This window comes from Pundamilia nyererei, unplaced genomic scaffold, assembly GCF_000239375.1.
Source record: "Pundamilia nyererei isolate P.nyererei 1_Seehausen unplaced genomic scaffold, PunNye1.0 scaffold00161, whole genome shotgun sequence".
Taxonomy (NCBI): Eukaryota; Metazoa; Chordata; class Actinopteri; order Cichliformes; family Cichlidae; genus Pundamilia; species Pundamilia nyererei.
The window spans coordinates 424,028-451,618 of record NW_005187562.1 but is presented as its reverse complement, the minus strand read 5'-3'; the positions used below and the strand labels follow the sequence as shown (position 1 = coordinate 451,618).

Below are 27,591 nucleotides of genomic sequence, written 5' to 3'. Positions count from 1 at the left end.
GAGAGAGAGAGAGCGCATTATCTGGGGCAGAGAAGCTCTTGGGGCACAGAGATGTTTAACCAGACTCCAGAGAGTCGCAGCAGTTTAAAGAAAGATCTGAAAATGTGGTCCATTAAAGACAAATGTGTCTACATGCAAGGCTAATGATGTTGAATAAAGAGGTAGGAGTTGATACCCCTAGCGATATGTAGTAATTGTTTGATTTGTGCACAGTTTGCTTTTACAAAGGAAAACTCCTCTAAAACTGTGAAGCGCAGCCATCCAGAGACAGGCGCCTGACAGGTGTGATGAGGAAGCACAGTTTTACTGTTTGTGTGAGTGAAAATCAGCTGACAGGGCAAGCTTGACTCAAGGACTGCAGATGAGAATGGAGGTGCGGCTCACTGTACATGTGATCTAAATGCATTAGTAAGCAGAGCAGTCGGGATGCTATTACAGTTGGAGCAGGCATAAATGTGCCACACGTTAGCTTTCCCTTTTCACACAATTCAGAAAGATATAGTGTTAGATTTAATTTCATGCCTTATCTAATGTTGAGATGATACTGTGACCAGTGTTTTTTAGTAGAAAGAACAAAGCTAGATGGTTTTCTTCAAGTAGTGTAGTATTACAGACTGACTCTACAAATCATGCATATGCCACATTATATATAAGGAACAAGACAAAGTGGCTAGTTTCATTTCTAGATAATTGCATTTCCTGTTTGAATCCAACCATTCTCATGCTGAGGGATGTGTAGTTGCATCATGGAGCAAACATACATGTAAGATATGATTGAAACAGGTGGAAGGAGAGAAAACTGCTGGGTTTACTGTGAAGTCTGAAATTGTGAAGGAGCTGCTTTTTTTCACAGTTATCTTTATTATGAAGACATGGTGGGTGCTGTTGATTGGACTGATTCAACACACGACTGTTAGACTAAACTGATTTGTTTTGTCTCAAATAGTTCTTTCTACTTTGAGCTTAGCCTGTAATTTCTCAGTAATGGTATGGACTTCATTACTCATGTACAAGTCAAATGGTTGATGGAGCTATAAGAAGTGTGTGGATTTTCATTTGCCATTGATTGTTAATAGTAAACAAGATGACTTTATTTGAGGGCATTGGTTTGTATGCATACTCTAGTGCATAGGTGTCAAACTCTGGCCCGCTGGCCAAATTTGGCCCGCAGCCTAATTACATTTGGCCCGCGAAGCCATACCAAATTACTATTAGAGCTGGCCTACTGGTATTATACAGCTAATATATATATATTGTTTAGTATTAAGTTTTGCTTGTTCCATATTCAGTTTTTCAGCAAAACGTGTTTGAGTCCATAAGAAAAGATTCATTCTTATATCTGGAGGAATAAATATATTTCAATAAATATTAACGTTAGCCTGCGACTTTGTTCCAGTTTTGAATTTTGGCCCATTGTGTATTTGAGTTTGACACCCCTGCTCTATTGTCAGTGAAAATTTGTCGAGCAAAAATTTGTACTAACAAAGTTTTTTTTTTTAAACTTTTGAAGATGGGAACATTCAAAATTTTCCAGTTTTAAATGACTGAATTTTCCTCTCATGATCTGATTTGCAGCTTGGCCCTGCAGCGTGCAGTGAGTGCAGCTTTTTGTACTAAAAAGCAGAAGCCAGCGTTCTTGCACCTGTTACCCAGGCCTGAGTGCCTCTCCTAGAGCTATAAAGGAACACTCCCATCCCTGCCCCCCCCCCTTTTTTTTTTTTCCCCCTCTGGTGGTTGGGGCTTACAGTTTAGCTTAGCGTTAGCAGCAGCTAATCCTCTCAGGCTGAAGGGAAGGAAAGGAGCCGTACAGCGTGCTATCCGCTGGCCTGGACAGCGGAGCATTAATCGCTAACTCTGACCATTTAATCTGACTGGCAATGAATGTAGATAGATTGGGGGTGGGGAGCGTGCATGCACATACACACATACATGCAAGCAACAGAAAGGAGGGAGGGGCGGGCAGATTAAACGGTGACACTCTCACGTCTCACTCTCTGTTACACACATACTCTTGTTACACAAATATACATGCATACACATGGACAAAAGGATGGGGTTTGGAGAGCTGCCACAACCTGTCTCACACACTGGCTCTCAGCAGCAGTGACACCGACCACAGCTGACCTCTCACTCTTTCTCTCACCCTCTCGTTTTCACTTCCCATTTTTTCTTATTCTGGAAACAGTTGAGTTTTGGATGGATTTCTTTTGACTGCCCTCTTTGCCCCCCCTCCACCTCACTGCAACATGGATTTCATTGGGTCACTCTTTTCAGTGAAAGATGCTTTCAAGAAGTAGGAATGTGGTTTCTGGTCCTCCGATTCGACTAGTCAGAGTGGGATGCTTGCCAAGAGCTCAGCAGGTGCAATCTTGGAATTATGAACCACAATCCAGGTAAAGCCTTAAACCCAGAATTTTGTTTTGCCTTTATTTAAACTATTGAAACAGCGTACAAAAGAAAGGAAGTGACAAGACTGACTTGCAGCAATGGTCCTGTTTGCTAGGCGTTGAAATATGGGACTTAGCTGCAAGTTTGGGGTTTTTTTTTAGCCCTTTTGGTTAGCACCATAGCCTCTGAGCTATTGGGTCACCTGTGTCCTAAACTTTTGCTGCCAAATCCACACTCATCTAGTACAAGGTACTTAATTGGGAATGAACAGGACTACAAAAGCACCAGCATCAGTATGCTTTGGATTTGGCTTTGTCCTCGAATATTTCATTTGAGATCAAACCATTGCCATAGTGTCAGTTTTAATACGAGGTGTTTGCTGTCAGTTCAGATGATCCATGTTCTTTTTTTTTCTAAATGGGCTTCAAATGGGCTGGGGTCCTTAGGGACTAATTAAAGCGCTATACAAATACAGGTCATTTACCAAAGATTCAAAAGGATATGTGTTAGCCTAATATGAATTTAAACACTAAGAACTCATACTCATAAAGACATTGCTTAAAATCACATCAGCTGGAGTGAAACCAAAATATTTTGTACATCTGTCCTAATCTTTTGAATCTAGACTTTTGTAGGACTTCAGGTTTAGTATGTGTAGATTCTTATGTTCCTGGTTAACAGTTGGTTGAAAATATGAAAGAATCTTATATAAAAGTGTAGCAAAAGGTGGTGGACATGAGTGTAGCCAGACATTTATTACTGGGAAGTGGAATTATGTCACACATGAAACTGACTTTGGTGTGTTTGTGAAGGCTGTTAAGCTGCTGTCTATTGCTCACAAGCAAATATGCTCGCTGTTATTTGAGGTTTGTCGGTTTATGACCTCTACAACAGATGGGTGAGTCTGTGAGACGCAGTAAGAGGATATAAGCTGCACAAGTCCAACATATTAGTATTTTTTCTGTAATATTTTCAGCTGAAAAAACACAGACAGTGCAGATTTCCAATGTTATGATGAGACTGCGTCATCTGGAAAAATGTTTTGAACAAAGGAAACAATGAGAAGACGTATGAACCAGAGATGTGGAGATAAATTTTGGCTGGTTATCAAATTCCACTGATTGTTATAAGTAAAAGGCTTTAACTGCTTTTCGTAACTATATTGTACAACATGCATGCACCTTTTTCAAAGTATAGGAATTGAAGGAATGCATTCGTTCTCCATTTACTTTTATCTGCAAATGCTCTGAAGGACATCTAGCTCGGAGCTACAGTAAATATTTATGAGGTAAATCAAGTTGTGTAAAATGGGCCACATTGTTAATGTCAAAATTTCAGTTCCTTTATTCCAGTAATTTTTTAATAGTTTAAGAGGCAATCCTCTTTTCTCTTCTTCTTTGTATTCTGAATATTTCTGTGAGAGTGTGGTTCATTGATTAAACCGACCAATTATTAATCTTTTCATACTTAGATTCATACTTAGATGACTGTTCTACTTACAGTTTGGGTGCGAGAGGTGCGGTACACCCTGGACGGGTTGCTAATGTTATTTAATTTCACATGGGATGAAAGTGTCTCTCTCTTGTCTTGACTTTTATAGGAAGTGTTATTTCTTATGTAGTTTTAAGTAATCCCAGCTGATTAAAGTGAAGTGCATCAATTTAAGCTGTCAAATTAAAGAAACTGGTTGTGGTCTTTGACAGTCGCCTACTGGCTCATTGTGCGGTAGTCCACTCGGATCATTAAAACGCCCACTCCATCACAACATGAAACTTGAAGTCAACTTGTATAAATGAAAAGGCTCATTACTTTGCCTTTTAATGCATTTGCAGGAGCTCCTGGCCTTTCATTCAGACTTGACTTCATCTCATTTAAGCCATCTTTTTTGTTTACCCAAAAGCCCATTCACGTATGTCTCGTTAAGTATCTGACTTCAGTGTATTATCCTCATCATTCAATAAACTGAATCTTTTGTTTGAGGAAAAGGATTTCAGGGGAAGAGAATAAACAGACCAGACTTGTTTTTACGTGGCCCAGTCCAGCCTTTCCTCTCATAACAATAGCCTATATTAAACCACTTCCAATGCCAGTCTACCCGAGGCAGGGCAGACCTATGAATGCTTGTGTACACACCTCTGTAGATGTTCCATAGACTGTGACATACAATCCGTCTGCAGCTATGCCCTCACATCCTTGGTCTTTGTGATTCACCCTAAAAACCTCTCGAGGTGTTTGGATGGAGACGTTAGTGACAGTTTAGATTCATAAGACTTTCTGCAAAACAAAATATCATAAATTACCAAGTACAGTGAGAATAAAGTGAAAGGAGGAAGCTGTTTCTAATATACTAAAACTGATCAGCTTGCAAATGAAAAAGGGCATTTGAAAGTAGTAGTTAGTGGAACTTGTGTTCAGACTGATGTTCTCTTTTACCTTTTAGGAGGAAGAAGGTTCCAATTTTTTCTCAGTCCTTGATCAAATCTTTATGAACTCTTAAGCCACACCTCATGCCCTTACATTTTGCTAGGAAAATGGGGAATTGTTGCAGTGAGTCAAGAGAACACATGCAAACATAAATGGAAATACAGTATTAGGTTTGTGCAAGCTTTCTTGTAATTTTCAGCTGTTGTTAATCTAGTGTAGGTTTTTTCATTGTTGTTATTGTTGTTGTTTTAAGGCCTGCCACTTCTTTTGTCCTCACTGCACAAAAAGCTGCGAAGCTTTTTGACTAATAGCAGTTTTTGAATCACCTTATTAGTGCAAAAATATTCAATTGTGCCTGTCAGACTGTTATGAGCTTTTATTTTTTATAGATTAAAATAAAGAGGAACAGACTGTTTTTGTTACCAGCTGGTAGTAACAAAGTCGCCAAAGATACAACTTTAAATTGATTTTAAAACTGAACGATTCATAGGTCAGTGTTAAGTGCCTTAACAGGCAGACACACAAACCTCTAAAATGACCAGGTAATAGAATTGGAGTGAACATGAGTGGAAAAACACAAAACAAAAAAGCAAAAAAAAAACAACTTTAAAAGACCTTCAGAAAGTCTGGAGAAGACCACTTCAAGACCACTTTAAAATTGACAAGTTTGGCTGCTTGGAAACTAAATATAAAGAAATGAGACACTTTCACAGTACTGTAAACAAGCCTGGAAGGAAATGGTAGCATGAAGTCAATCAGAAAAGCCAGGATGTTGAGAAATGATTCAGTGTTTACTCTTAATGTTATGTAACTATAAAATTCATTGAGACACAGATTTCCATCTGTAACTCTAGATATGAAACTTGTACTCCATCCTGTCCTCTTTCTGTAAAGAAAAGAAATAGGTGATAGAGAGACTTGTGTAGAATAGGGCATGATGGCTGTGATAATTAAAGTGGAGTCCATCTTTTTCAGTTTATCAGATTAGTCAGGGGGGATGATTTATTTTGGTCTTTGGGTTTGTGGGACAGGTTGGTCTCTGTGGAGACTGAGGAGTCTCTCTCTTATCACCACACACAGGAAAGGACTGTGTTGAATGCTTGCTTAGTACACCTACAGTATTTATTAATAGTATACAATTTTTCTAATCCTACCCGTGTAAATTTATGCGTCTGGTTCATCTGCATCAGAGCCAGTATAACGCTCTGTGTCCAGGAAGCTAACCTGAAAGCGCTGAGTCACCCTATGGTGCAATTAATCAATAGCCTAGCTGTGAGCTTGGTGGAAACACTGCAACTTCATGGCCACATCTATGAATAGCAGGAAGACAGTGAAGTGCATATTGTTTTATTGCATTTTGTTTTTCTGTTAAGCAACTCAGCAAAGCCTGAAAATGCTGGGGAGACCACCTGCAGAGATTTTTGATGCATTTGAAATTTTTTGATGGTAAACTGCTATTTCTTAAGCATTTGGTTGAATATGTTCATTTTTATTTTAAGCAGCAGTTTGTTCTACACACAATGTTCAGTTGAAGTGTTGTTGAATGGGTTTTATTTAGTGGGAAAACATTTATTACAGCTCTGGGTGAGGAGCTGTGGAAAGTCTTTCTGATGGTGCTTCCTAATGTGCAATTATCATCTTGTATTTTTCTGTATCTCTTTTCTCCCACTTTGTCTCTTCTTTTGTTGTTTTATTATGTGACACTTGTTTGTCCTTCTTTGCAGCATCGTACTCTCACTTTAAGTCAGAGGATGGCACCGTGTCTTCAACCACCCGTCCCAGCTCTGCAGGCTCTGGGCAGACCTACACTCCCAGCCTGACCCCTACACCCACTCCTACACCTAGTCGCACCACCAACAGCAACAGCCCCAGTAACAATGCTGGCACCAAAACAGGTGAGTCCCACATACATTACAGTGTGTGAATGTGTGTGTGAATGGGTGAATGACTGAATGTAGTGTGAAGCGCTTTGGGGTCCTTAAGGACTGAGTAAAAGCGCTATACAAATGCAGGCCATTTACCAGTTACCATATATTTTAATGAGATTAGTTTGTACCGTGTCTCAGCATTGACTGTTTTATGTCAGGCCTTTAACATTCTTCACTGTTGTTTGTGCTGCAGACTCGCTGCTCTTCAACAAGATTGACGAGAGACATAGGTTGGCCCGTGAGCGCCGGGAGGAGCGTGAAAAACAGAATGGTGAGCGTTCTTGTGAGTTTGACAGAGAAAAGAATAAAAGTTATCTTTTTTGGGGTGTTTTTTTTTGTCTTTCCCACAACATATTGTGACTGAACTTGGTTGGTAGCTGTGGTGAAGTGCCAGTTTCTCTGGCTGTTACATAAAGGCTAGGTTCAAGCCAGGCGGCCTGTTGCCATGGATTCCGTGTTACATAATGGGACAGTCCATGGGACAGCTTTCAGAAAGGCTGGTGTTTTGGATATTAGAGGGTGTGTGTGTGTGTGTGTCAGTATAACCAATATAATACAACAGATGGCTTTTAGGAAGTCATTGCCTATTTATTCATGTTTTAAGTGTGAGTTTTTTTCCACACTGTTGTACACTGGTCGCACCTCTGGTCCCAAGTAGGGGGCTGAGGCGTTTGCGTTGTGTTGAGAGCTAAAGCTTTCTCATATGATCCACAGCTGACACATCACATTACTGCTATAAGCCTTTTAGTGTTGTGTGCAAGTTGCCTGTTTTTGTTTTCTTTTTTCAAACAAATTGTTTATCATGTTTACATGCGCCAGCTGCCAAGGAGGCCCAGTGGCAGGCCCGTGAGGAACGAGCCAGGCAGCACTATGAGAAACACGTTGAGGAGAGAAAGAAAAAGCTGGAGGAGCAGCGGGTAAAGGAGGACAAGAGACGGGCTGCCGTGGAGGAGAAACGTCGGCAAAAAATAGAGGAAGACAGGGTACTGACGCTCCCCTCGTTCACAACTGTGCATCCTGAGTGTTACACTCGTGAACACACAAAGGCTAACCTCTTACCTGCCACCTGCTTCCAAGTTTTTTCTGAAACACCCATCCCGGGAGGATGGGGGGACATGGATACTGTATTTGTGTGTTTAACCACTCCTTTTCTCGTATAAAAAAAAAAAAATGTAAAGAAAAATTGCACATCTGTCAAGTAGTCATAGATTTCCTGTCCAGCAGTAATTAACTTTACAGCGAGTTGACGTTCTAATTAAGTTGTTGATTTACAGTGTCATGTTACTCATCTGTAACATGACACTGTAGCAGCACATGTTGATGACTTTGCATAAATAGTAATAATAAATCTGGATAGGTTTTTTTTTTCTATTGATACAGTAGGTTTTTAACTTTTTACTCCATAAAGATGATATTTGACAACCTCACCTGTATGAGGTTTGACATCTCAGTATATAGCTGAGATGTCAAAGGGTAGCTAACTTTTGATGCACTCAGTCATTTTATTTTATAAGCAGGCCTGAAATATGACAGAAAGCACTCAGTTCAAACCGCTTCAATGGTTACTCTCAGTAGGCTTTCAACGAGTAAAGAGTTACATCTTAGAAGGAAATTAGGTTTGGATCTAAGTCTTCATTTTATAGGAACGTTATAAATTTAGAAACGGGGACTGTAGGAGAACAGGGAAACTACTACTACTGCTACTGGGCCACCAGATGCCCACCGTACCTCAACTTTCAGTGGACTCCAATTTCTACAGCCTAGAAAGTGTCTATGGTTCCTCAGCATTAGCTTTAGCACCAGCACATAGGTTGGCATTTCTTTCATTCTATCTGCCATGTATTGCTACTTTGGGTGCAGTCAAAGCACTCCATTCATTCAGAAGAAATGAAGAGAGAGAATTTGCTTAGCACTTGGTATGTCGGATGGCTGTTTGTTTTTTTGCCATTGATGTTCTCGTTGTTTTGACTGTAGGCTCGTCATGAGGCAGTGATTCGCAGGACTATGGAGAAGAGCCAGAAAACCAGACAGAAGGCCAACCGTTGGTCTTGGGGAGGAACTCTGCAGACAAACACTCCCTGCACAACAGCTGGTACTCTTACATATATCACATATATAACACAATACCTGTTAACACACAGCACAACACACCATAGACATAGTCAGTTGTACAGCCATTTTTTCTCCCTCTGCATTGGTGCTCATACACCTGATGCGTGTCTCTGTCAGTGCCTCTCTTGTATAAATATGTCTGCCTGCCTCTGCGTGTCAGTATTGTTCTGCCATGTTTATATTTGAACTTTTCAGATCCGCTGCCCTCTGTTGTTACTGCATATTCACACCCTTCTCTGCCTCTCTCTCTTTCTCTCCCCCCCTTTGCTCTCAAATTCAAACTCTCTCTCTCTCCCTGACTTACTCTCTCTCTCTCCCTCCCACTCTCGGCTCGCTCTCTACCTGCTCTACACTCTTTGTTTTCTCTGCCATTGTCCTTTCCCCTCCTGGCCCAGGTTTTGTCGAGTCAGCTTTCCTCTATCCACTCGACCTTGCTGGACTGGAGCACATGCAGAGTGCTTTCAGTCTCTACTACAGATACGGAATGACATCCCAATGTGAATATAAAAGCACTGTGTGGGTTAGCTGGCTGGCGTTAGAACGCTGGCTTTAGCACTGTAACTGTTCAGCACTGTGTTAGCTCATTCTCTTTAGTTTTCATGTAGGCCAGTGTGAATGGCACGACATGTAGTTTTGCTATTTCACTCGCATGTAGCAGTTCACGTGTGACGTAAAGTTATATCCCCAGGCACAGGATCATTTACTCAAGCCATTTTAGTTTTATTTTAGAGGACATAAGACCCATTTAGCACTAATCTGTTTTTAAATGTCTTTCCTGTCTTAGCAACAAGTTGGTAGTTTTTCATACCTAACCTGAATTAACCAAAATAGAGAAACCCAGAGAGATGACTGACTTCAGCTCTCTTTCTTCCCCTTTTTCTCTCCTTAAATTTCACCAATTCAATATAAAACTGATATGCATTTGTCATGTTTTTTTTTTGTTTGTTTTTTTTGTATTCTAGATGCTGATAGGCGCTCAGTGTCCACAATGAATTTATCCAAGCATACAGACCCTGTCATTACCAAGCGCCTCTCTTGCTCCTCTGCCACACTCCTGCACTCACCAGATCGAGGTAATAAATATACACACACAAATACAGTTCATTACATCCACTGGCAATGGTCAGCTTTTGACTCCATCTTGTATAATTTGCCATTGTTATGAAGTAGTCTCTTGTGACAGGCTGTAAAGCACTCATTGTTTTATTGTGATTAGTTAATTCGATTTGGGATGTTTATGTGACTGAAACACACTTTTTATGTTATAACTATGTATTGTGTAGCGTGTCATTCCCATTTAGTTAATATGATGCTAAATCCATCAGAGAGTTAACATAGCTTAGTTAAAGAATGGAAGAGAAACACCAGAATCCAAACTTAAATCAGATAACACTCTTAACAGGAGAAGATGAAATATTATTACAATGCAGAAAAATTTTCACTGCTAGATGTCAGAAGAATTCTGTTTTCATATTCCTCCAATGTCCTTCCATGGCATGAATGTCTGCAACTTCTCTTCTGCCTTTGCCATACTACATATGTGGTCGGTCTCCAGCCAGATAGGTAAAGCGTGATTAGTCAGAAGGGAGGTGTCCTTCTCGGTCACTGTATTCAAATATGGTGGGGAAACATGAAGGGTTCCACAAATCAATGGCTGGCCCGGTATATTTTAAATGGATTAATTCTAAGTTTCTGAGAATGCATCAATTTTTTGGAAGATAATGAATAATAATGAATGTATATTTGTATATTTATTATATAATGTATATTTATGAGTACTTTATCATTTCTTTCTTATGAAATAACCTAAAAACGTCAATAACCTTTAATTGGACACACATACTTTTTAGGTGAATTTTTCCCAAATTTACAATAAAGCTACACTTCAAAACAGAAACCATTAAACAGGCCCAAGACGGTGTGAAATATGAACAAAGTAAAATAGGAAGTTATTTGATTAAAATGAAGACAAAAAGAACAATAAAACTGAAAAACACTAAATAAAAAATTTGCCTAATGCTAAGCTAAGCTAACAAACTGCTGACTTGGTCTGTTTTTCAGATGTTAGACCTAAATGAATCCTTGCATGAAGTAATCAGCAAGAAAGCAAATAAGCAAATTTCCGAGTTTGAGCTTTTACTGAAGTCATTGTTGAAGTCTAACCATCGGGTCATGCATCATTTGATGTTTGTATGCTGCTGACAGGCTTACAGATGAGAACAGTCTCCTCCCCTGTCATAAACAAAGCTCAGTCCAAACCCCACCTGCATCAGGGAAAGACCAGCCAACAGAAAAACACAGGTTTCTTGTGGAAATTTTTTTGGTCTCTTATACTGTTCCGACTATGTTGCAAGCAACAAAAAAGATCTTGGGCTGGAAACTGTAAAATAATCTGTTACTTTTGTAGAAATTTGTCAGTGTAAAATTTTAAATGTAATATTCTGACAAGAGAAACTTTGATTTGGAGAGCCTACCATGACATGACAAGCTGATCTAATATCCTTTTATGTATAAATATACATTATGATTATTGAAACAAATGCCCACAGTCCAGCGCACACGTGTTGGCATTTGTGCATTTCATCTGAGGGATCAAGATTTTTTTCTACCCCCCCTCTAACGTGACCCCTTTCTCTAATCCTCAGTAGGATAATCTTTTTGTTTTTGTGGGAACACTGTATGCTGTTTTTATCCTGGCTGTAAAATTGGCACCCACATTAGTCATAAAATTATAATTATGCTCTTGTTCCCATTATTATATTATCAGAAGACACCGCACACTGAGGCACTGTGAAGCATCACTCAGTGAATTCTAAAAAACTCTCAAACATGAATGTTTTTATATATAAAGTAATAGAAATGTAAAAACCCATTTATTACTACAGTTTTCAGCCCAGATGTATCTTTGACCTGCATGCTGACACCTGCAAAGCACTGCACGTTTTGTCTCGTACTGTGCCGGATCTCCTTTAATTGGCTTACTTATCAGGTTGCCGTGGAGATTAATTAATTAAAATAGCCTTTTTCTCCGAACTACCTGAGGTAAACTGAAAGCTTTTTGCTTGAATGATTTCCCAGATAAATTGAAATTTCTTGAAGATCATTTTCTTAAAAATGCTATGTGTCCTTTTATCTTGCACTGTTTGTCTTTGCCCTTTTGTTTGCTCTTCATACCACGGTGTTTGCTGCCTCTCATAATTAAACAGATGCATGAAGGTGTAGGTGTGGCACGGCAGTCTGTGCATGCTTACAAATTCACTTTATTTCTAACCTGCAATGCTTGATAGTGTTGGGAAAGGGGGAAAATGCAGTAAATATGTATAATTTATAATCTGCTTTGATTGTTTGCTTAGGCAAATAAGTGGGTAGTTTGTATTTGTAGCTCTTATCAAAGCTCACATGTCACATGCGTGTGTTCAGGACTGCGCCGCCTTCCACTGACGCCATGGGAGAGCAACATGGTGAACCGCCTGCAGCAGCCAACACACTCCTACCTGGCCCGCAGCCGCAGTGCAGTGAGTCTGTCAGGAGACCAATCAGGTAACACGCAACACTGATTTTATAAAACAAAACATTTAAAGCCCTTTGGCTCTTTAGATCAAGATTCTCTTGATCTAAGGCAGAGGTTTTATTAAAAAGAGTATATATACTCTTTTATGCTTGGTCTCTTGACCCAAGCAGTTTCGGATGCTAATCTGATTTGCCTGGACTTAAAGCATTACACTGTCTGAAACTTCCTTTAACAGCGTGTGTCAGGCACCCAAAGCTCATGCACACAGACACACATGCACATACGTCCCCCAAAACAAATAAAGTGATCTGTTCAGGAAATCTTCCTCTACTGATGCCATGCCTTGTCACAGCAGCAGGGAGTTTTAGATCATTTGTGTGTGTTCCATCATTGTTTACATTAAGGGAAAGAAATAACTTCTAGGTGAACTACTTGAATTCACTCACTCTTTTCTATTCTGCCCTCTTTGATACATTCAGCATCATCTTCAGCTGGTGAAGAGCATTTCTTACATGTATTTAGATGTTTTTGTTTCTGTGTGCTTGCTTGCTTTGTATGGTTTTGGGTCTATTGTGTGGATAGCTATAGTTTGTTCTAACTGGGTGACAAAGTAGAAATGCTTCCAACACTGGGACACTTTATAGCAAGTAATGGTTTGGCAAACCATTCCTGATCTAAATATCTTTAAGCGTATTGTGTTACGTTTTTTTACTAACCCTAATCAACCAACCAAATCCTTATTTTGTATCACATAGACAGTCTTTGTCAGACAGTGCCAGGTGATGGTTGCAGTACATTCGCAGCTGTTTGCACTTTTTAGTAGCACTAATACTTTCTTTCTTTCTTTCTTCTCTGTTCCTACCATAAATATTCTCCTCATTCCTCTCAATCCTGCGCTGGCTTCTTCAACCCATGGCTTTCCTTTTTTATTTATTTATTTATTTATTATTCATCTTGATTCCTTCTCATTCCTGTCTTTGTTTCCTGATCTTTTTTCCTCTGTGATCCATTTTATCCAACACTTATTGGTGTCCTACCAATTCTCACACTACCCCAATCAATACCTTCTTCAAAAACACTGTATACTCCCACCTTATACATCACCCTAGCCATGCCTGTGTGTCCTCGCTCAGTGTCCTGCCACCCCATGGGCTCAATGTCCTTCAAGGCCCTGCAGGCACAGCCACTGCCTCACTGTCGCAGCCAGGAGAGGAACCTCAGCAGGGACGCAGCTTCCTCGTCTTTAAACACCCCGCGCAGGAGGACAACCGGAACAACACAGGTAGATTTCATCAGCTCATGACAAAATATCTGGGAAATAATATTTGTGAACAAAAAGCAACTCATCATTATTTCCTGCTACTGATATTACAGAACGTGTTGACATAAATCATTTTTTTTAAATCATTTTTTTCAAGCACCGAGTAACATTTAATTCTTCTACTTCTTCAACTTTGTCATTTTCAAATTGATTATGTTTCTGATCAAACAATATAAACAATAGATTAGAGTATCTGTCATCACACACACTTGCATCCACTGTTCATCTGCTTCGTGACAGCTTATTATGCCGTTAAGATCTTAGAAAGAAGGCCCCTTGTATGCCGTGCATCCCACACACTAACATATCACTGTGCATGTGAACTGATAACTCTCACCCACTCCAGAATACCGCTGGTGTGTCATTCATACAAGGTCAGTGAGAATGTACAGATAATGGATGCAGTGTGATTTTATTTTTATTTTTTTTCTCCAAATTAAAAAGACTGTTTTTCATTTTGTGACCTGTTAAGTGTGTTTTGTTTTTTCTTTTTTGTTTCTGAGTTTGGTGCCAGAGGTAATCTAAGCCTAATCCTGTTACTCGTCATCATATTGTGTGGCTACTATCTATAGGGCACCTTCTAAACCATCCAGTTACCTTTGTGTTGCATTAAAGGACATTTTTCTGGAAGAGCAGTTTTGATGATAATGTGTTGTTTGCTTCCCTGGGTCCTTACTTGGTGGTGTTTTAAAAAAACTGCCTGTTTTGACTCGTGCATGTTGTCTTTTGTTTTTACCGTATCTCCTGAACCAACAGCGGCAAAAAGACCGTGACAGTGTCAGGAAGTCATGGAGCAACCTGACACTTCCACTTGCTCCTGTTCTCTCATTGCCCCCAAGCAAGCGCTCCTCTTCCCCAATCAAAAAGAGCGGTAAAGTGACAGCACCCTCTTCTGGCAGGTCAGTGGATATTACATTTGATAAATGGGGAATATTTGGAGCTGAAATTGAGTTTTATTTGAAATGTAATGTGGCAGTTATTTTTGTTGTTTTGTTGGATTGTTGCTTTTTTTTAAAATATATATATACTTCCTTTGCTCACAGACTTCCACAGAAACCAGTGGGGCGACCTCCAACCCCCAAGTTACTAAAGTCTCCAGGGGCAGAAGATCCTGGAAATCTTCGTCCTGTCAGGATCACACCTGAGAGTTCCCACCCTTCAACACCCAGAGGAGAGGAGGATGATGAGCAGGTCCTCAGCCCTCCTCAGCCTCGACCTCAGCCACTGGGTCAGAACAAGAGCTCGAATGAGCAAACGGCAACCAGCGGTGAGTTATGAATCTCTCACCTGTTTCACAGCTACAGTTTATTACACTGGTCAGCATAACTTTTATGATGCCTTCTAGAGAGTGTAAGCAGTCCACCAGCTCACAAGCCTTCAGCGGGCACCACAGACCCGGAGGAGGCGAGTCGTATCCTGGCCGAGAAACGACGGCTGGCCCGCGAGCAGAGAGAGAGGGAGGAAGAAGAGCGCAGGCGACAAGAGGAGCAGGCAAGGTGTGCAGGCTGGGCTGTGTGTGAGCATGTGCATGAGAGGGAGTGTGTAGTGCTGAAAGGCTGCATCATTTTTGACTTGGTTGTGTCTCACCAGATTAGCAAAGGAGGAGTTGGCTCGCCGAAAGGCAGAGGAGAGAGCAAGGAGAGAAGAGGAGGCTCAGCGCCAGGCCGAGGAGAGGAGGAAGAAGGAGGAGGAAGAGGAGAGAAAGGCAGAGGAAGAAAGACTTCGGAAAGAGCGAGAAGAGGCAGAGAGACTACAGAAACAGGTCTGAGATTACAGATGTTTATGTTGACTTGTTTTGTTTTTATGTGGTTGTCACAAATGGCATTTTGAGCTAACTACAAAAATCAGCAGGTCTGCTGTTGGAACTTTCAGCCTGTTCTCATTCCCGGGGTGTCAAATACAGACCTGATGGTGATGCAGAGAGACACACAGATGTTCTCTTTAGCATAACTACAGTGATGCGCCAGGTTATGGCAAATTACAAGGCACGTCTCACTCCCAAACTTCATATGGATGCTTGTAAAAGGCTTCTTGGCAATGTAAGGGCACTGATTGGCAGGAATCACAATTTTTCAATGTGCAGGGTTAATGTTGTCAAAAGGGAAAAGTCTGTTTTTAAACCTAACCAAATATATTCTGCTGCCCTAAACTCTCAAAGGGAACATAAACTGTACTTTCCAGGCAAAAGAAAAATGTACTGCTTATGTATTCGCCCCAATTCCAGCCTCCTAAATCACACTTTGAAGCTCTTTAAAACAGACCTCTTATATCTGAGAGCCCATCATTGCAGCTCCAGGTGCATCCAGGCTTTAATGCGAGAGTACATCCTGTGTATATCTGTGATATGCCTGCTACACACTCGAGGGCGAGAACACGTTGGAGCACTATGGACCTATTAATAAGATGAAATGCTTTTGTGTACATTAGAAAGAGGAGGAAGAGGCTCGACAGAGAGAGGAGGCAGAGCGACTGAGGCAGGAGAGAGAGAGGCACTTCCAGAAAGAGGAGGCTGAACGACTGGAGAGAAAGAAGGTAACGTGACCTCACATTATAAACACGCATAAATTGCAAGGTACAGTGTACATTAAAGCATTTTTCCTTTTTTTCTAACCCTCCAGCGTCTTGAGGAGATCATGAAGAGAACACGGCGTTCAGAGACAACTGAAAAGGTAAAGACCAGAGGGAAAATGGAGTAAACAAAAGTGTAACAACTATCCAACTGAACAATCTTTGAGTATTAATTCCTTTTTTTCATTTCATCACCAGAAGGTCAGAAATGGAGACAATGCAGGTAATTTAATATACCATTTTTATAATTACTTTTGCAGTAATATATCTTTCAGATTGTCGTCAAAACATATCCTCTGCAGTTGTTGTTCCTGACACCAGATTGATTTTCTTTCACCATCAGTGAACCCGACCTCTCCTGCTGCGTCAGCAGCAACTGAGACGCCAAGACACAATAGTAACGGCAACTTAAGCCAACCAGATCCCACCCCAAACCCCAACACCACAGCACTGAGCCATCCTGACCAGAGGTACAGTCAACAGCCATGATATACAACAGCCATACTGCTTGTGATGTCATCAGGTCTGACACTGTTTTTTTGTTTTGTTTTGGTTTTTAGGGAGAATGGGGAGTTTGAAGAGGTGCTTGTACTGCCTTCACATTCCAGGTTGTCTCCTCCTGAAGGAGAGGAGGAGCAACAGCAACAGCAGGAGGACAACAGAGTTCCTGTCCTAGCCTTCTCAGAGAATGGTCTACTGAAACCTCTAAGCAGAGTAGACGATATATCAGCCCAGCAGGGAGCAGGTGAGAAGGCATCCACTCTCTGATTAGCCACTAGTTCCTACATTTATATCCCATTACTTCCCACCCCCTTCTTCTTCCTCCCTTAGTTTCCTTTTGATAAAATTACAGAGACTGTCATTCATTCTGGTCACTTCTTGGTGTGTGTGCGCATCTTGTCTTTACAAACCTGACTTGATGAATAATGTCCTCTATAAATTTTGTGACAGTCTTCTGAGGCTCTGGTGGGCTCTTTGCAAGCTCTATGAAAGAAACCTCAGCAGTGTCAAAATGATGTCATCGGGGGTATCTCGGATTGAGGCATCACATTTTACCAAAAAATCGAGTTATTTAATTTTTGCTGGACTTTGAAAGATGAGGGTGTCTTACAGACTGGGACGGGACATCCTGGGCGGGATGCATCTTCTCAAATATTTCTTCTTTATGTGTAACTCTAGTCTTACAGAATGACTCTTCAATCAATTCTTGTAAATGAAAGCATGTACAGAGACATCACTGTGGACTTTCAAAGTATCTAAGCAGTTATGTTGAAGTAGAGGTGTAATTTTCCCATGGGGTCAAATGAGAAACTGGGACATTTGTGGAGAGCACCAATAAGCTTCTGAAGATATTCACCTTTTTTTAAATTAAAAAAAAAGTTAACAAGAAGAAGAACTGTTTCGAGCATCACTGACCAATTAATTTTCCCATTAGGCTTAAGAGAAACCAGGACACCAATAAGCTATTGGTACAGAATTGATTGAGCAGACCTGAGTACAGCTTATTGGTGCAGTCCTCCACAAGTTTCTCACATGGCTTCATCGCTGCTACAGGCTGCTCTGTTTTTCTGTTTGTTTTTGTTTTATTCATTTTTGTTTCATACCAAGAAGCTCATTCAGATTATGAAGACTTAGTATTGCACTTTCAATATAGTAGCTCAAGCATTGCAAGTTGAAAGACCATATTTTATTTACAAGGAAGTGAATAAAGAAAATATATGTCCTGTGCTTTAAATTCTTTGTACCTTTGATTTGCAGATGTTGCCTGATGCCCTGATGCAACATGACGATTCCACACCCACAGACATGAAGGAGAGGTCAAACAGAGAGGTGAAGTACAGAGCTGTTGGACTGAATCAGTAGGACAACTCTCAGCACTAGATTCTTCCTTTCTTCCTCTCCTGTGACAGAAGAGCACTGTTCCCAAAGATGGTGTCTCCAAACATCTTGCAAGGGCATCACTGAGAGAGATTACTCTTCCCTCATCCTGCACTCTGTGGGGCAAAGCTTGTTTTTCTGTATCTGAACATGATTACACTTGGTCATCATGTATGTTCTGTGTATAGCCACAGGTTTCCCTGATTCTTAAATGAATGTCCTGAAATCACAGCAGGGCATTGAGGCATTGAGTGTGTATAGTCTTGTGATGTGCGTGATTGAGAGCGCGAATGAGAAACTGACAAAGATGTAAAAACTAAGATCAGCTGTCAGTCAGCAGCTGTGATACTTGAACGTTTTTGAACTATTTTTCTGTAGACAGATTGTGATCAGCGATGGGACTTTAGCTCAGGCCCCAATCTAGCTTCATTTATGAATTTTTGTCTCTAACTGGAACCTTATGGTTCTCACAAGGTAATATTTCTGCAGAAATGTGAGAAATAAAGTGTGCTCCAGGAATGATATCAGTGCATGAAGTTGTATTAAGACTAATGCAAAAAAGATATGTCATGTAATATACTTTGCTGTTTCTACAGTGTTTAAACTAGGTTATTACTGGGGTGGAACAGGTGCTGGAGTATTATGACTTTAGGTTTAATAATGACAAAAATGAACATACTGTCCTCTGAAAACTGAAAATGTAGGGTATAAACTTCAGATTTTTCTTCAAATTGATGTACAGATAAAATGATTTGTCGTCATTGTCTTTATGTTCAAATTTACAAAAACGTGCTTCATTATTAAGTTATGCCCTTTCATTCATTCACATTTTAACCCTGTCACAGTTGCACCTATTCTACATCCTGTCACTGCCTGTAAGCCACTTTTTTGGCCAAGTAAATCCAAACTGGATTGAATGAATTTACTGATGTTATTGTTAAAATAATCGGATTTGTTTCCAAGGATTTGACAGATGCTGCTAATTATGACATTCCTTGGCCTTAACATAGTGTAGAAGGAATGATGTGACTTTGCTTCATGAGCTCAATCGCTTTGGCCCTTTGCCCAAACTCCCCAGTGGCTTTTTTTGAATTCACTATGAATCAAATATTTGTGTCACGCAGTTATAATTCATACCACTTCTCACTATAGCAAGACAAAAGGTGGAAATTACTAAATTTCTAGAAGCAGTCCATTACACTTCATTTTCACTCAGCTCCTACAAATGATCTGCATTAGGGTCCTCAGACTTGAGCACTGTCTAACAGTACCACTAAAGAATAAACTTGTCTTGATTATGTACTGCAGGACATTACCAGCAGTACACATGGCATGCTGTTATATATTTGATGCTATAAATGTAAAAATGTATATTTTATTACTACCACAAAGATTTGAATATAGCCCTTTACTTCAGAGGAAGCATGAGGTGAGCTCTCTGAATCATTGTAAAAGTAAAATCTCTACAACTGCTGCAGCTGTACTGCTTCAAATGAATAAAACTTTTTGAACTGGTTACCTATTCAGTAATTTTACCTTATTGTTTTTCAAACTCTTTAGCCAAGAAAGAAAACAGAACAGAGTACAGTGACAGCACAACATTTGTATTCTGTAGCATAAACCAGCAACAATTAAAAACAGGACAGAAAGAAGCAGTCAGGATTGTAAACGGTTTCTGTACATTTTAGGAGGAAATGGAAATTTTAAAAACAGATCTGAAAGAAATATTTACACTGAATGAGGACGGATGATTCAAGCATTTTAGTTTCCAGTCAGCTCAAACAATAAAAGAGATCTAGCCCAAAATCTGTTGATCGTCTCACAAGAACTGAAATGCTGATTATACAGTAGAAGCCAGGACTCAGACCTGTGGTTTCTCACAACAAGTAATGTCCATCCAAGTTAAATACACCGGAATGAGTCTTAAAAGCACCTCCCTGTGACTGATTCACCAGTAAAATGTTTTTGTGAGGAAACTGGCAGCAGCGTTGAGCCAGCTACCGCTGGAATCTTCCTTGGCTGTGGTGCGGGAAATTGCTCGATCGACCTCCCTCACAGGGCTCTCCTCTTCTTCTGGGAGGTAATCTGGCAGGGCTGAGTTTTGAGGCACATCCACTCCAGATGATTTCAAAGGAATATAAACCTGAAGACAATGTTATTTTAAAAAAACAAATTCATAGTTAAACTTTAACTTACACTTCCATATCCTAATATTCTTTACTGAAAGTATATTCAAGTATCCAAGCACCTCTTCTCCTGCCTCATTCTTTATCACTTGTTGGGCTGACAACACCTTAGTGCCAGCGATGGCTGTTGCCAGACTCTGCAAATGGGACATCAGGGAAGAGTGTGAGGTTAATGAAAAATTACCTTTTCTTAAAAATGGTACAATTTCTAATTTTAAACATTTGATATGTTCTATTGTGAATAAAATGTGGTTTTACTTGACTTTATTTTCATTTTACACAGCATCCCAACTTTGTTGGTAAAATGTTGGGTTGTAAATGTTTGTCTTTGCTTGTTACCTCAGTGGGCAGGTCTGAACGGATGCGAACAGTACATCTCTTGGATGCCATTTGGAAAGTGAAGCTTATCACTCCTTTGACCTTCAGAAGAGCTTCCTCGCACAAACCTCGATGCTTAATGACACAGAGATTACATAATTAAACTTACTGGCGATTATAACAGCTACATAAATGAACTGTATGTAAAAAGCAGTCGACTTACAGAGCTGTCCAAGCCCTGTATGTGCAGAGTGATGGACTTGGCCTTCTTGTTGGAAGAATTGAGAAAGAACTGGGGTTTCTTCTTTCTCTCAGGCGGAGGATTAGCAGGTGCATTGAGAATATCGTAAACCTCCTTGGCCAAAGAGGTGATATCAACAGAGAGACCATCTCTGTATGGAGAAGGTTATATTTAATCATGTGCTTTGGAGGTGTGAACACTCACCTTCATTACAAACTTATAACTATGTTATTATGCAAAAAAACGGCACAGAATTTATGCATTGAAAAAGCAGCCAAGTATCACTGTAAATTTTACATAGCCACATTAAAATGCAAATGAAATAATGTGTTCATCCACAGGTAAAAGTAACCATGGGTGTGTCACCTTGCCAAAAGATTCTCCAAGCTCACCATCATACCCAGTTCATTCTTCATGGTGGGGATGTTGGTAGATAACTCAGCCAAGTAACGTAGGGTCTGAGGACAAAATAGCACAGAAGGGATTTATATACAGCCATGCTTACAGTTCAGCGACACAACAGTGGTATTATCAGTGCACATCAACTTTAGATTAAGTATCATATCACCCATTTCACATGCTTAATATAACCTGCACATAATATAGATTACAGGAGACTTTTCTCCCCCAAGGAATTAAGCAAGTATACTTAATAGGCATGGATGGGTCACCTCTAAGTAATCACATTTATGTTTTGCTTTCAGAAAGGCTCACAGTGTGGGGGTTTAAACCTTCACATAACACATCAAAGATTCCTTCTTTAGGACCATGAGGAGACAAATCCCTGAGAGGGCTGAATTAGGAAGATCAACCACTGTAAAAATTACATTATGAGCTTTAAAAACCTTCTTTAATTGGTAATAAGACTGGAAAACATGGAAAATATGTCTTTTAAATGATGCACAGCGGTGTAGTGATTAGCGCCACATCTCACAGCTAGAAGGTCCTAGGTTCAAATCCATCTGTCACGTTCTGTGTAGAGTTTGCATTAGCTATTTGCTGATGCACTGCCATTTAAAAATGAAAATGTAAAACAGCAGTTTGTCCATTAGATGGCACTCTGCTAAAAGGAAAGTTGCCTTTTAGCAATATGTTAACAGGGAATATAATCTTTGGAATATCACAAACAGGAGCCAGTCGGATCTGAGCAGAGCTGAAGTAGAGCGTAAAGAAGTTAACAAACAGCTGCCCATAACATTGTGTGTGTTTGAAAGAAAGAAAAGTGCTTGCTATATTGAAATATCAGACTTCTAAATCTCCAAATATTCTGTCTTACAAATCCTACATCTAATTAGGGTTCTAATTAATAGGCAATTCTAAATTGGCTGTTGTTTAGTCCTGCCACACAATAGATATGTCCACGGTGTACCCTGCCTTTAGTCTTATGACAGCTGGATAGGCTCCAGCCCAGCCTTGACCCAATGATGAAAGCTTTCACCTTCACTGGTCTCTCTCTTAAAAACAGAAAGCAACCTAATGTTATTAAAACTATGTAACTAATTGAAATTCAGAAATAATCTGAATCCCGTCCAATAACATACCTGTAGAGTTGCAAAAAGGACATCTGGGTTCTGGTGGTCCAGGAAGAGAACCAACCCAGGGAGACAGCCCTGATCCTGGACTATCACGTCGCGGTTCTGGGGCTCAGAAGCCAAGTCCCGGAGCTGACTCACCACCGACAGTGCATCCATCATCTTTAACAACTTTATCGGACTGTGAAAAACATTTACAAAGGAGTTAGTCATTCTCAACGTTTGGCATGTGGTGGACAAAATATCTACTTAAGAGTGTTAGGTAAAAGACGTGCGGCTGTTAAATAGCTTTTCCTATCCCAAAACTGTCCGGTGTGAGGTCATACTACAATTCCTAATGAATGTTTCAAAACTACCAACATTGTCAATCATACAGGCCGTATTAATGTTAACAAGTCAAGCAGCTACGCTGCCGTTGAGAATGTGGCTAGCCAAAGAAGCTAGCTAACTACTTTAGGAGAAAAGGTTAAATAAACTTAACAAAAAATACATTTCCTCTTTTTTCGCTCCATCTTCATAACCAGATATCGGGGAATCACTTTAACTGCTATTCTATTAAAATATATCACAGTTATAATTAAACTGTAGTTTTGTAGCTAAATGTTTCTTACCCAGGGCAGAAGCAGCTCGTGCACAAATACAAATTTGGTGCAATCACCCGATTGGTCGACTAGCCTCCGCTTACGCCGCAAAGTCGCCCACCCCTATTGGCTGCTCTTACTACTTCTGTATCCACAGCCAACCAGAAGACGTCTCGCTGCTGCAGCGTTATTTGACTTTACAGACTCCTTTTAATCTGAACGCGTGAGCGACAAAAGGGAAGCTGCAGATTCTCGGTGAATATCATTTAGTTTACAGTATCGTCTGGGAGCATGGCTTGGGAGAAATGTAGCTGCTAATTCACGTTTTGACGGTAAGTGCGACTATATGTTTGTTTTTTTTTCTTTTTATCGTGTAAAATCCCGGAGGTGTCATGCACGTTAATTTTGATGATCCACGCAGCTTTTCCACTGCGGTGCCTCTCTGCCCCCACTGCTCAGAACGGCAGGACACTGTGTAACTTACACCTAAAGTCAGCCATGCTCTCTCCAGTGTGCTGGTACACTGAGAGATTGCTGCCGAATCAACATCCAGTTGTAGAGACCGACATTTGTCTCTGAGCATCAGTGATGGCAGCAACCGACCGTTGGCTGCACTTACTTTCATTTTGCTGTTGTGGGTTGTGTCCTGGTCATTCTCGTATGGGTTTAACGTTTTTCTGACCTTGACAATTCCAATGTTTAACTCTAACTGTCTGAAGCTACTTTGTTATCAATACAAACCTATGCATTCGTTATATTTTAAACTCTGTAAGTCTATAGGTTTGAGAGTCGTGGTGTTTCCTCTGCAGAGAAGTGGCAGATGAAGGAATCGGTGGTCACAGATTATCAGATTACTATAGTCATTATCATCATTATTGTTATTATTTTCCTAGTATCAATATTTGAACCATTATTTGTTTGTTGGTTTCATATGTGATTTTTACTGTGAGGCATTATCTTACTTTACGTATGTGTTATTTTTGGGTTTTTTGTTCTTGTTGTTTTGTTTCAGGTTTCAAGCATGTGACTTAGACCCATCCTTTCTGTGTTGGCCTCCCACCAAGACACTCAGCAGAAAGCAGAGCTTTGCAGTCATCAGCTGGTGCAAGAAAACATCCTTCCAATGTCCCTAGCAGAGGATGTTCTTTATGTGCTGCGCATCGTCCTGGAGTACTTTGGTGTTCCTCCAGACGTGGTATGTGCACAGACGCACTTGTGTCATTCTTTTGTTTTGCAATACTCAAACTCCTGAGGTATCCGCGGGTTGCTTGAATCAGTGAACTTTTAAATCTGACGTTGTGACATTATGTTTCTGTCTTGTCTGTGTCATCGTGCATTTTAGCTGGTTCCAGTGTGGAATAGTCCGCTGTGCGGTCAGTATCGCAGCATTGTGCGGATGATTGGATCAAATCTCCCACTGACACCGACACCACGTGTCCAGTTTCAGGTATTGTACAATCTGTGTTTTACAAAACATGTTTGACTTTACCCAGTCAGCACTGCTGGCTAAATGAGTACATACACTTGCATGCACGGTTGCATATAATATACAACACAAATGGCTATTTGAAAATAATACATTTCTCTTGTACATGCATAAAACAATCAAGAGCTGCAGCTGATTAGGGTGACCACATTTTGATTTCCAACAAAGAGGACACTTGGCTCAGTCATGAAGAACTTGCTTAAAGAAACATATGTAACATATTTAAACGATGCCTTCTCTGTGCAGTTAATGAATTGTGAATTGTAAACTATGTCATATAGGCTTTTACAAGTCAACAAGTGCAAAAAAAAACTTGAATTAAATAATGGTACAGAAATAATGCCTCATCTGCATAAGAAAAATTACCAGTACTGGGTCGGTACCAGTACTGCAGTTCGTCTGAAAAGATCCATTTGCGCTTTGGGACGTTTTAAACATTATTACGCGCGTTGCTGTGCGCTGTCTGTCCCGTGTGTAAGCGCAGAACAACTCACTAAGCAGCAGCACACATGGGTACTCTGTCGGAATATAGGAAAACCTGGACATTTTTATCAATCTCAAAAATCCCCCTGGACAGAACGTGAAAAGTGGACATGTCTGGGGAAAAGAGGACGGTTGGTCACCCTACAGTTGATCAATGTAACATTTGGCATGTTGACAGCTGATTAGGGCTGCCACAAACGATTATTTTGATAGTCGACTAGTCACCGATTATTTTTTGCGATTAGTCGACTAATCAAATCCCCCGGCTAGCTATCGAGCTAGCGGGTAACAGACGTCTCCGAAAACGTCGGAGCGCTTTTGAAAATATGTGGTGTCTTGATAAACTGAGCAGATATTTGAGGTTTACACAGCTACATTCTCGCCTGAAAATATGTTAAACGTTTATTTTGTGACCCAGAAAGAATAATAAGAGTAACATTAAAACTAACTAGCTGCCGCCATTGTTGGAAACTGAGCTGGGCCGCGCTATGAATTCTGGGACAGAGCTGCTTCTTCTTCTTCGGGGTTTAACGGCAGCTGGCATCCTTGTACATGCAGTGCTGCCATCTTCTGTTTCAGTCCGTTATTACACTCTTAAATCCTGCTACTTATTCCTGCGTCCTTTGCGATCTTACAAAGCTTCAAACGACGCGCCGACTATTAAATCAGTCGTCGACGATTTTGATAGTCGATGTAATCGTGACTAGTCGACTAATCGTGGCAGCTCTACAGCTGATCAGTCTTTTTAATTAAAAGCTATTTAATTCATTCATTCTACAGTTGTCCATGTTGTTGATAATAACAATAATAGCAGTCTGTGTCCCCACACTACAGACTTATTTTCTATCTTAAAGAGGAACTGCAGCTTTTGGCACTTGTGCGTTGACTTCATTTTCCAGCCCTGGAGCTTTCCTCTTGCTTAAGGTGGTGGGCTTTAAGGAAATATAAGAGGAATGACCACCCATACTGTCTCTAATTGTCCTTGTCTGCAATAGAATATAATCAAGGCTTCACTATGAAAAGAAGTTAATATTATCATAAGTGTTTTTAAAATCTCTTTGACTCTTGTGTACTCGTTTACAGCGTGTAATCCCTCCTTATCCTTGTCTCCTCAGGTCGCTTTGCTCGGCCATAGGCACCATGAATATATCGAGCCCATTGTGGGCACACCAGCCATCCCTTCCTTTGCTGATGTCATGTGGGTGTTTGAGGATGAGGGTGACAGCTGTGCTAAAACGAGGTAAAAACAAAAATGACACAGCACAGATAAAATCACCCTCCCTGCAACCCTGAACTCCATAAAAGTAAACATACAAATTCACTCATTAGGCAGTCTTGTTGGATGTGATTAATGTCACTGCATTTACACAGAATCTTACCTTTTTATGTTTGTGAAGATGAAAGGACAGCATTGATCATTCTGTCCAGACAACTGTAAGACACTAAATTAATATACGAATGATGTGGGGTCTCCGTAGGAACCACTTACCTCCAGTAAGGCGAAGTACTGTAAATCAAGATGTGATGAGATGTCCAGAACCAGCATTCATACGAGCTCAGAGAGGAGGGCCACCTGTAAGACAGACGCCTGATCCAGAAGCTCTGAAGAAGATCACAGCGCTGGAGAGTGAGCTGCTGAAACTGCGAGCTCAGATTGCTTTGATAGTTACTGCTGCTCCAGCCTCAGGTACACGATGTCTTTGTCTTTGTCCCATTTTTCAAGATGCTTTCATCTTCTCAGAACACCAACCGAGTGTTTCTTTCTTTTTTTCTTGTTTTATCTTTCATCGTGTTTTAGGTCTGGTTGAATCCCCAAATGAGCCTGCCTCACCTGGGATTTCCCTTTCCCATCCACTTCCAGCGCTCACCTCCACACCTCGCCATGTGGCTCCTCCTCCTCCACCACCACCACCCCCTCCTCCTCCCTGCCCTAGCATTTTCATTGGGTCAAAGGAAAGGAAGGATGAGAAAGATCTCGATAAGGGTCACCAGAGGACCAAGAGGTCTGAAAATAAAGGGATGCCCTCCATGCTGGATGTTCTAAAGGACTTAAATCATGTTAAACTGCGCTCAGTGAAGAGGTAAGCATGCAGAGTTAGAGAAAACTAATCATTAAAAAATGTGACACTTTATATCTGAAGCTGCAGAATACTTTCTTCATTGTAGTAGTTCAGCACCCTGGTGTTTCCTGCTTGTTTTCCTGTAATTTGAAGTAAGTCTTTCCCTCCAACCTAACAAAGCATATTCATTCTGCTTTGGCAGATCTCCAGGGGGCACACCAATTAACAGGGGGCGCAGTAAAGGAGGTACGGCATTGCTTAATGACCCGGCAGCTCTTATTGCTGAAGCACTGAAGAAAAAGTTCACCCATCTCCGCCACAACACTTCCTCTGACAAAGAGAACTCCCTTGAGCTCTCACCTTTCGGCAGTCCTGAGTCACCTAAGGTTTGTTTTCCATAGATGCGCTGAGATCTTTGAGAAGTTAAAAAATGTTATCCATCCCCTATGATGATGTGCTTGAAGGAGAGTTCCTAACCTGACACCTCTTCTGTTGCAGGTTCCTCACCCCCCTCGGCGAAGTCGGGGACACCGCCACCTGTTACATCATTAAAGAGTGACATCAGCATCAACAG

The 27,591-nt window shown here is 40.6% G+C and overlaps 3 protein-coding genes across 11 annotated transcripts in view; 2 read left to right on the top strand and 1 right to left on the bottom strand.

The window, feature by feature from the left end:
• Positions 1 to 19,668, top strand: part of map7b (microtubule-associated protein 7b) — a 20,686-nt gene extending 1,018 nt beyond the window's left edge. Inside the window, exons 1-20 of one of the 8 annotated variants that reach the window (XM_013913965.1) lie at positions 2,073 to 2,393; positions 6,537 to 6,707; positions 6,934 to 7,011; positions 7,560 to 7,723; positions 8,715 to 8,832; positions 9,248 to 9,349; positions 9,815 to 9,925; positions 11,058 to 11,153; positions 12,273 to 12,392; positions 13,473 to 13,645; positions 14,441 to 14,583; positions 14,728 to 14,951; positions 15,030 to 15,180; positions 15,275 to 15,446; positions 16,112 to 16,216; positions 16,303 to 16,353; positions 16,451 to 16,475; positions 16,596 to 16,722; positions 16,813 to 16,997; positions 18,011 to 19,667. In XM_013913965.1, coding sequence (XP_013769419.1) covers positions 2,378 to 2,393; positions 6,537 to 6,707; positions 6,934 to 7,011; positions 7,560 to 7,723; positions 8,715 to 8,832; positions 9,248 to 9,349; positions 9,815 to 9,925; positions 11,058 to 11,153; positions 12,273 to 12,392; positions 13,473 to 13,645; positions 14,441 to 14,583; positions 14,728 to 14,951; positions 15,030 to 15,180; positions 15,275 to 15,446; positions 16,112 to 16,216; positions 16,303 to 16,353; positions 16,451 to 16,475; positions 16,596 to 16,722; positions 16,813 to 16,997; positions 18,011 to 18,021 — 2,343 coding nt within the window. In that variant the 5' untranslated portion in view covers positions 2,073 to 2,377 and the 3' untranslated portion in view covers positions 18,022 to 19,667. Of the gene's footprint in view, positions 1 to 2,072; positions 2,394 to 6,536; positions 6,708 to 6,933; positions 7,012 to 7,559; positions 7,724 to 8,714; positions 8,833 to 9,247; positions 9,350 to 9,814; positions 9,926 to 11,057; positions 11,154 to 12,272; positions 12,393 to 13,472; positions 13,646 to 14,440; positions 14,584 to 14,727; positions 14,952 to 15,029; positions 15,181 to 15,274; positions 15,447 to 16,111; positions 16,217 to 16,302; positions 16,354 to 16,450; positions 16,476 to 16,595; positions 16,723 to 16,812; positions 16,998 to 18,010 lie in introns of those variants that run through there. The other 7 variants (XM_013913962.1, XM_005745580.2, XM_013913961.1 and 4 more) reach the window with 7 other exon arrangements.
• Positions 19,669 to 19,713: 45 nt separating this feature from the next.
• armc1l (armadillo repeat containing 1, like) lies at positions 19,714 to 23,101 on the bottom strand. Of its 2 annotated transcripts, none has more exons than XM_005745577.1 (7): positions 23,019 to 23,101; positions 22,417 to 22,588; positions 21,242 to 21,333; positions 20,858 to 21,026; positions 20,656 to 20,769; positions 20,379 to 20,453; positions 19,714 to 20,273 (listed from the first exon to the last, which is right to left on the bottom strand). In XM_005745577.1, the coding sequence occupies exons 2-7, from the start codon at positions 22,567 to 22,569 to the stop codon at positions 20,079 to 20,081; spliced, it is 798 nt and encodes a 265-aa protein (XP_005745634.1). In that variant the 5' UTR covers positions 22,570 to 22,588; positions 23,019 to 23,101; the 3' UTR covers positions 19,714 to 20,078. The 2 variants fall into 2 exon arrangements, with proteins under 2 accessions (XP_005745634.1, XP_005745635.1); XM_005745578.1 differs by lacking the exon at positions 23,019 to 23,101 and adding an exon at positions 22,898 to 23,008.
• Positions 23,102 to 23,156: 55 nt separating this feature from the next.
• mtfr2 (mitochondrial fission regulator 2) overlaps positions 23,157 to 27,591 on the top strand; it is a 5,057-nt gene continuing 622 nt past the window's right edge. Inside the window, exons 1-8 of the mRNA XM_005745579.2 lie at positions 23,157 to 23,320; positions 24,001 to 24,183; positions 24,331 to 24,435; positions 26,073 to 26,197; positions 26,436 to 26,644; positions 26,756 to 27,038; positions 27,220 to 27,403; positions 27,516 to 27,577. Coding sequence (XP_005745636.1) covers positions 24,112 to 24,183; positions 24,331 to 24,435; positions 26,073 to 26,197; positions 26,436 to 26,644; positions 26,756 to 27,038; positions 27,220 to 27,403; positions 27,516 to 27,569 — 1,032 coding nt within the window. The 5' untranslated portion in view covers positions 23,157 to 23,320; positions 24,001 to 24,111 and the 3' untranslated portion in view covers positions 27,570 to 27,577. The remainder of the gene's footprint in view (positions 23,321 to 24,000; positions 24,184 to 24,330; positions 24,436 to 26,072; positions 26,198 to 26,435; positions 26,645 to 26,755; positions 27,039 to 27,219; positions 27,404 to 27,515; positions 27,578 to 27,591) is intronic.